The 9,454-nt window shown below is 39.8% G+C and overlaps 1 protein-coding gene across 1 annotated transcript; it reads left to right on the top strand.

Moving 5' to 3' along the window:
- The first annotated feature begins 844 nt into the window (after positions 1-844).
- LOC122697354 (high mobility group protein B1) lies at positions 845-2,034 on the top strand. The gene has a single exon (XM_043908116.1). It carries the CDS (start codon positions 910-912, stop codon positions 1,555-1,557), a length of 648 nt encoding a protein of 215 aa, XP_043764051.1. The 5' UTR covers positions 845-909; the 3' UTR covers positions 1,558-2,034.
- Positions 2,035-9,454: the final 7,420 nt, after the last annotated feature.

The raw sequence follows: 9,454 nt of genomic DNA, 5'->3' as shown, positions 1-9,454 counted from the left end.
CTTTGTGGCTCAGTTGGTAAAGAATCCGCCTGCAAGGCGGGAGACCTGGGTTTGATCCCTGGGTCCTGGAGAAGGAAATGGCAACCCACTCCAGTACTCTCGCCTGGAGAATTCCATGGACAGAGGAGCAGGATAGGCTGCATGCAGTCCATGGAATCGCAGAGTTGGACGTGACTGTGCAACTAACTTTCACTTTCTTTTCACTTAATTCCCTTTACCACTGTACCTCAGAAATTCCACCTCTAAGAGTTTATCCTATAGATTTACTCACACACCTAAAATTAGTGTGGATTTGTGGCAATGTTTGTATTAGCAAAAGATTGTAAACAACCTAAATGCCCATCAATAGGAAAATGTTAAAATAAATTACAATCCAGCTCTAAACCTGAATAGAAATAATGAGGAAGTTATATATTTATAGATAGAAAAATATCACCAAGTTATGTCATTAAGTGGGGAAAAAAAAAAAACAAACCCAGTGATGCAGAATAATGTATGTACTATGAATCACTTAGATAAAAATTCTTATTTTCCTGAACATGAATATAAACTTTCTGGAACGATAATGATCTACTAACATTGGTTGCCTCTAAGGAAGTGGACTGGCTGAAGAATGGGGTGGTAGAGACTTTACTATATATAAATGTTTTTCATTTTGTGAAGGTTTAACTTTGTAAATGCTTTTAAGTTTTCACAAAATTGAATGATAAAAAATGGACTGAGATTGAACTGGAAATTCACAGAACAGTAAAATTAATCAATCAATAAGCATATGAAACAGTAATCTTGAAAATGCAAAGTTAAAACAAGATATCATTTTATACCTTAGATTAAGAAGTCTGGGGGGGCAAGTGAGAGCCGGACGGGCACTGGGCGACTCTGTGCCTCGCGGAGGATAAATAATTAAACATGGGCAAAGGAGATCCTAAGAAGCCGAGAGGCAAAATGTCATCATATGCATTCTTTGTGCAAACTTGCCGGGAGGAGCACAAGAAGAAGCACCCGGATGCTTCAGTCAACTTCTCAGAGTTTTCTAAGAAGTGCTCAGAGAGGTGGAAGACCATGTCTGCTAAAGAGAAAGGAAAATTTGAAGACATGGCAAAGGCGGACAAGGCCCGTTATGAAAGAGAAATGAAAACTTATATCCCTCCTAAAGGGGAAACAAAAAAGAAGTTCAAGGATCCCAATGCACCCAAGAGGCCTCCTTCGGCCTTTTTCTTGTTTTGTTCTGAGTATCGTCCAAAAATCAAAGGCGAACATCCTGGCCTGTCCATTGGTGATGTTGCAAAGAAACTGGGAGAGATGTGGAATAACACTGCTGCGGATGACAAGCAGCCTTATGAGAAGAAGGCTGCTAAGCTGAAGGAAAAGTATGAAAAGGATATTGCTGCATACCGAGCTAAAGGGAAGCCTGATGCAGCAAAAAAGGGAGTTGTTAAGGCCGAAAAAAGCAAGAAAAAGAAGGAAGAGGAGGAAGACGAGGAAGATGAAGAGGATGAGGAGGAGGAAGAAGATGAAGAGGATGAGGAGGAGGAAGAAGATGATGATGATGAATAAGTTGGTTCTAGCGCAGTTTTTTTTTTTCTTGTCTATAAAGCATTTAACCCCCCTGTACACAACTCACTCCTTTTAAAGAAAAAAAATTGAAATGTAAGGCTGTGTAAGATTTGTTTTTAAACTGTACAGTGTCTTTTTTTGTATAGTTAACACACTACCGAATGTGTCTTTAGATAGCCCTGTCCTGGTGGTATTTTCAATAGCCACTAACCTTGCCTGGTACAGTATGGGGGTTGTAAATTGGCATGGAAATTTAAAGCAGGTTCTTGTTGGTGCACAGCACAAATTAGTTATATATGGGGATGGTAGTTTTTTCATCTTCAGTTGTCTCTGATGCAGCTTATACGAATAATTGTTGTTCTGTTAACTGAATACCACTCTGTAATTGCAAAAGAAAAAGAAAAAAAGTTGCAGCTGTTTTGTTGACATTCTGAATGCTTCTAAGTAAATACAATTTTTTTTATTAAAAAAAAAAAAGAAGTCTGGGAATATCAAACGTGACCAGAGACATGGGGAAATGGAGACACCTATACTTTACTAGTTAAAGTATAAATTATAGCAATTTGTTAAAAGTTCAAAATGTGCAGTTAGAGTTTAAAATGTGCAGTTTCAGGATTACGCTACATAATAATGATAATGATAATGGAAACATTACTACTACTAATAATAAATAAATAAAAACTAACACGTATTGAATACTTATCATGTACTAGGCACAGTTTCAAGAATTTTATATTTATTAGTGAAATAATTATTTATATAGGGAAGTATTAATGCCACTTTGAGGACAAGTCAACCAAAGTTAAGGGAGATTAACTAATTATTCCAAGGTTATAGTGAAAATGGTGGAATATAAACTTGAACCCAACTAGACCCAGAGCCTAGGATTCTGCCTAAAAATTGTGCATGTGTGCATTCAGAGATGTATATAAGGATGTTAAGTGTAGTATTGTTTATAAAATCAAAATATCAAATAAAATCTGTATCAGGGCTTCATAACCACATTATTACTGAAATTTTAGGCTGGATAATTCTTTGTTGTGTGGACTGTCCTGTGCATTGTAGGATATTTAGCAACATCTTTCTATCTACTTAATTCCAGTAGTATTCCCCCCTCACACCCCTGTCCCAACGTGACAAACAAAAGTATTTCCAGACATTACCAAATGTCCCTGAGGGACAAAACCTCCAGCTGAGAACTATGGATCTGTAAGTATTCATATGGCTAGGTCTCAATAGTGTGAGGTCATTCATATACATTAAAAAACACACAAAACAGTGCTCCAGATAATTCGTGGCTCTCTCTATATATGATAGAAGTATAAACACATGGATGGCCTGAAAGGATGAACACTAAATTTATGACAATATTTGAGGAAAACAACTAAGAAAACTAAGTGAACAAAAGGAACTTCAAATCTGTACCATTTAATTTTACTTTTTAATTTATTTTTGTAAATACTGTGGCAAAACCGTTACCTTTGTTAATTCTAGGTTATTGTTACACGAGTGTTTTTTTTCTATATTAACTTTTTCAAAATAAACAATTTAGTTTAAAAAGGAAAAATATAAGAAATGCACAGTAGATATAGATATTCAAAGTAATTCTTAAATTCTAAAATTAAAAAAAATTCAACCTCCCTACTACTCAAAAAAATACAAATATAACAATTAAATAAAACTTTGTACTTATCAGATTGGCAAAAAAATTTTTTTTTTAATGTTTAGCTCTCATGAGGATGTGGAAAGATGAGCCCTTCATACGTTGCTAGTAAGGTCACTTATAGGGAAAAATCAGGCAAATGATACAAAATGCAATCAGCTTGTGACTAAAAAGCACATTATAAGAAAAGTAATATGTAAACAGGACTTCTAAAATGTTTTCAAACCTTAATTAAGATAAGTCAAGGACTGTGGAGTGAGAAAGAATTAAGGGCATAGCCAGGAATTCCCTGGGGGTCCAGTGGTAAAGAATCTGCCTTGCAATGCAGGGGATGTGCATTCCTTCCCTGGTCAGGGAACTAAGCTCCCACAGGCTACAGGGCAGCTAAGCTCTGTGTACTGCAACTAAGATCAGAGACAGCCAAAAATAAACATTTTTTTAAAAATCAATAAAGGGATCGCCAACACAGAGATACTTTGTGAATGGTCTCCCTAGGAGATAGATTTTGCTTAGTTAAAAACTGAAATTGAAAGTAACAAAAACAATTCTGTTTAAAATACCTTAATACCTTTAACATATTTGCTGAGAGATTTTCCTGGTGGTCCAGTGGCTAAGACTCCAAGCTCCCAATTCAGGGGGCTGGGGTTCAATCCCTGGTCAGGGAACTACATCCCACACGCAGCAACTAAGAGTTAGCAAGCCACAACTAAAGATCCCACATGCCACAGCAAAGACCTAGTGCAAATGAATAATTTTTTTTGAGTAAATATTTTGAATAATAAAATGTTTGCCGAGTTGGCAAATTGAATGAGGTTAACCTCTGACCCCACTTAAAAGGAGTAAAGAGTTTAAAGTCCTCTACAGAAGTCATATCACACAGAGAGCAAAGAAAAATAACCATAAAAATAAATGCATGGGTTGACAGAAGTCAATTTATAAGTAATAGTTACAGCATTCAATGTAACATGGGACTGAGTCACTCAAAAAAAGTTGGATTAAAAAAACACAACAAAATGTAATGTTCCTTTTCTTCCTTACACTCATTAAAAGAGATAGCGTGAAAAATACATGAAAGATAAAGCATAGGATTTCCCTGGTGGTCCAGTGGCCAAGACTCCACCATCTCAATGCAGGGGGTGCCCAGGTACCCTGATCCCTGGTCAGGTAATTAGATCCCACATGCCACAACTAAGACCCAGTATGGCCAAATAAATAAATAAATATTAAAAGATATAGTATAAATGCAGAGATATTTAAAGGGTTGCTATGCTAACGGAAAATAGAAAAATCCCATGGCAGGCTTATCTGTCTCCCTCTTTCAGGAGAAACTGCAGTCTTCCTAAAGAACTCGACTCCAGATGAAGTACGAGCAAGGACAAGCGAAGAAATAAAAAAGACCTGGTCTTCACTTGACTCATTTACCTAAAGAGATTGTAAAGTATTGGACTGACCTGTAGGATGGCTAATATTATGTGTCAGTATGGCTAGGCTACGGTACCCAGACATTTGGCAACATCAGTCTAGATGCTGCTATGAAGGTATTTTTCAGATGGGATTAACATTTAACATTTACATTTAAGTAGACTTTTTGAGTAAAGAAAATTATCTTCTCTAGTGTGGGTGGGCCTCATCAATTAGTTTAAGGCCTTAAAAGAGGAAAATTTCCCTTGAGAAGGAGAGAATTCTGACTCCAGATTACCTCTAGCTGCAACATCAACTCTTTCCTGGGTCTCCAACTTGCCTGGACTGCCCTGTAGAATTTGAACTTGCCAGCACCCACAGTCACATGAGCCAATTTCTTAAGGGAACTTAGCTCCCCAAGCAGGGATTGAACCCAGGCCACAACAGTGAAAGCACCAAGTCCCAACCACTGGACCACCAGGCCACTCCCGAGTCAATTTCTTAAATCTCTGTCTCTCTACACATCACTTGGTTCTGTTTCTCTGGAGAATTCTAATACAGACTGCCTACCTTCAACTCATACCCTCAATAATGAGGCTACCTGGGCAGTAAATGACATCAAAGAAAACTGGCATGAAGAAGTAAAAATAAGGTTGCAGCTGAGGATCTAAACATACCCCTAGCAGAAGACATCAGACTTTGTAATATTTTGTACCATAGAAGTACTGTGCTCAGAGCCTAGCACAGAGTTCTTCGTAATTCCTCACTCTGAGACACCACAGACTGGATCTTAATAAAGACACCACAGACTGGACTTTCTTTCAGGACGACGCTAGGATGGTGAACAGCTTCGAAATCCAATCACAGTAGATGGGGGTGAGGATCTGACGTTGGCCCAAGGAGCCTTGGGAGGACAGGAAAGCTGCCTTCTGAACGTTAGGAGAATTGAAGTGAATGTCCACCCCTCCTGTCTTCCAAGCAAATTGTAATGAGCCAAATTATGTCCACCCAAATTTGTATGTTGAAGCCCCACCCCTTAGTACCTCAGGAGGTGACTATCATTTTGAGGTAGGACCTTTAAAGAGTGACCAAGTTAAAATAAGACTATTAAGGAGGGCCTAAGCTGACTGGTGTCCTTGTGAAGAGAGATTAGGCCATACAGAGACCTCAGAGATGCTCTCACGCAGAGGAAAGGCTGTGTGAGGACACGGCTGGAAGCTGGCCAGTGGCAAGCCAAGGAAAGAGGCCTCAAAATAAAGTAGCCTAGATAGTGGACTGCTAGCCTCCAGAACTGTGAGAAAATGAATTTCTTCTGCTTGAAGTCACCCAGGTGGTGGTATTTTGTTATGGCAGCCCTAGCAAACGAATACACTGATACACAGATTAATGGCCATGTCGCTGTAAAGCCCACCTTACACCCCACCCCTAGCTCTGAGTTGCCAACTCTGTACAAGGGGTCTCCCTACCCCTCCCGCCTCCCGTGGGATACAACAGCACTCGTGGCTGTTCTTCCATTCCAAGCTCTAGGTGGGACATGAGCTGGTTCAACCTCTCTGAACTGCATGTTGGCAACATATACTAGCTAAAATTCTTTAAAAATGCACATAAGATCTTTTGTCTCAGCAATTCCATGTCCAAAAATTTGTCCTACAGTTACTGAGTATTTCTATATGTGTCAGGCACAGTTCTAAGACTAGTAATGGTGACAAAGCGGACAGAAGTCCCACTCACTGAGAAAAGCCCAGCAAATTAGCTAACCAAATGAATTATTCATTAAGGGGCAATACATATTATAGAGAAACGGCAGGAAGGGGGGTTTTCAATAGGTGGTCAAAATGGGTTTACCTGCATCCTCAGTAGTGTCCAACTCTTTGCGAACCCCTGGAGCAGGTTGCCATTTCCTCCTCCAGAGGATCTTCCCCACCCAGGGATCGAACTCTTCTGTCATTTGCATCTTCTCCATTGGCAAGTGGATTCTTTACCACTGCACCACCTTGGAAGTGCAAAATGGGCCTAACTGATGTAGTGATAATCAGGCAACAATTTGAAGGCAGTTAACAGCAAAATGTCAACAGTTGTTATTCTGGTTGGTGGAATTATGGCTACTTATTTTCTTTTTTACTTTTCTGTACTTGCTAAATATATTACAATTAATGTATTTCTACAAGGTAGGGGAAAAACCCACAATAAATATTTTTATAAAGCCATCTTCAGTCAGTCCTGTTTTCTACAGGACAAAGTCTAAACTGCTGATATTTAAAGGCCTCCTCCCTTCCATTTAAGCTTATCTTTAGTTCCTCCTCAAGATAAACTGTCTTTTCCAGTCAGGCTGATACTCTGTGACCCATCTGTGCCAGTAGGGTTGCCAGATGGAGCAAATGAAAAGTACAGGCCAGCCAGTTAAATCTGCAATTTCAGATAAACAATGAATAACTACAGTGGCAACCCACTCCAGTATTCTTGCCTGGAGAATCCCATGGATGGAGGAGCCTGGTAGGCTGGAGTTCAAGGGGTCACAAAGAGTTAGACACGACTAAGCGACTTAACTTTCTTTCTTAAGACATTATGAAATTATCTGAAATTCAAGTTTAACTGAGATGCCTGATTTCTAGCTGGCAATCCTACATGTGTTCTTTCCTCATCTGCTGGAATAATCTTTTTTCCATCTTCCCAAACTTTCCAATTAAGCCCAAGGGTGGGGAGGAGGAAGAAGAGGTGGGTGGAACAGAAAGCACGCCTGTATAAGCTCAGTCAGTTCCTATATAAGGTAGTCAGGGGGTGAGGGTGGGCCACAGTGAGGGGCTCCCCCTTTACTGGGACTTGTGACTCTCCAGAAGATAAAGAATGCACCTTTGATCAGAGGGCCCTGACCCTGGAGTCAGGTAAAGAGATGAAAGTGCCAAGGCTCTCAAATTCTCTCCCCAAAAGAAACTATTTTAAAGGACGTTTGTTCCAATCTGCTATTTTAATTCAGGTAAAATGTCCTTAGTAACTTTTTTTTAACCTAAGAGTGTTAAAAAAAAAATTACATTTTGCAATGCCTTTTTTTTAGATGTTGAATAATTTGAGGCTTTTAAAATGAACAGCTTTTGTTCCAAACAAGAACACATTTCCATTTGTCTGACCCACACATTGCCCCCTATCCTGTTCCTTAGCTCCACAGGAACCTGAGAGCACCTTAAAGTTGATGAGTCAGATTATTCAGTTGACTCAGAGATTCTGCTAAGTCTGCAGAGGGAAAGCTAATACTCCTCTCTCCCACAAGAGAGCAAGGTGCTCTGGCCCAGACCTGGCACAGAAGAGCTGCGGCGCCCAGGTTGCCAGAAACCCCTGGGCTCATCTCCAGCATCTCCAGCCCACAACAAATCTAATGCTGGCCAGCTGCTCCAGTGAGTCCAAATCACAAGAGATGGGGAAGCAGCTGGGTGAACACCCAGGACAAACTCTAGAAAACCCCTCCCAAATCCACGTGGTAGAAAAAAATTTCCCCTTAAGACAGTGGGAACTAAAAGTCCTTACTCATGGCTATGTTTTCCCATCTTTATCACCTCAGCACTTAACCTGGTGCAAGATAATTTTGATGCCATATTAAACTGAGCTGATTTATAAGGGCTGTATGTACTGACAAGACAAAGATAGCTAGGCTATACTGTTAAGTGAAAAAGAACATTATTTGGCAGGCAAAATTTTGCTTTAAAAGAGGGAAAAGTACAAATATATATGTATAGTATAAATACTCTTGTATTTACTTCTACCTACATAAACATTGAAACTGTTTACCCCAGACTGGGACTTGAACCCATGTGCTGGGACTCGAACCCAGCCAAAACCCAGTTTGGGACTCGAACCCACATGGCTGGGACTCAAACCTGGCCAAAACCCTGCTTGGGACTTGAACCCACAATCTTTTAATTAGAATCACTCACCCAATGTCCAAACTTGTGAGGTTCAGGTTCTTTGTCTCAGAGCAGAAGGAATTCAGTGAGAGGCAAGGTGATAGGCAAGAATTAGATTTACTAATATAGGATGCTTATAAGAGATGCGAGCGGGCAGGCGAGGTAGCTCTGCCCTGAATTGAGTGGGCTACAATTTATAGTGAAAAAAGGGAGAGGGGAAAAGACCATTTTCTTCAGGAAGACATAATGCAGATGATAAGGTATACATCATTAACTCCTCCTTCACTAACTCCTCCTTCATATTAAGTAGGAAACTGTCTGACTCTCTGAGGTCAAACTAGGATTATCATATTAGTAGAAGGGTGGGGGTCTTCCATCTAGTGGCGTGGGGCATACCTTGTGGTTTTGTTTATGGTTTTGTAATTAAGCAATACTGTAATTAAGCAATTAATACCAATAGCTTTTCTGAGCCATCACTGATTTACAAAGGCCTCCCAAAGTTTCCTAGGTTTCCTTCTCTATCTATAGGCCCCTTTCGGGACTTCTACAACTATGTGTATAACTATCCTATTCTATCCCTATCAAAAGGACACACAAGAAACTAGCAAAAGTGTTTACCTGTGGGGCAGGGGTGGGGGTGGGTAGTGGCAGATAAGATGAATGGGGTGGATGGTTGCAAATCTTGTACGCATTTCTTATATACTACTTTTTGAACAGGATGAATGTACAACCCTTAAAAATTATATATTTCAAATTACATGCTTTATTTTTTATGTCATTCTGTGATATCAAAAGCTGAACTGGAAACAGGAACTACTGTCTCCAAATCTGTGTGATCGTCACAGATATGTTGTAGGAAGGGGGACCCCTTCCAGGGCCCAAAGTTGGGCTCTTGTCTAACACTCGGAAAAGAATTGTCCGAGGAGACACGTGCTGA

Source organism: Cervus elaphus, chromosome 7, assembly GCF_910594005.1.
Source record: "Cervus elaphus chromosome 7, mCerEla1.1, whole genome shotgun sequence".
NCBI lineage: Eukaryota > Metazoa > Chordata > Mammalia > Artiodactyla > Cervidae > Cervus > Cervus elaphus.
The sequence above is the reverse complement of the archived record's forward strand: the minus strand, read 5'-3'. Positions and strand labels throughout refer to the sequence as shown.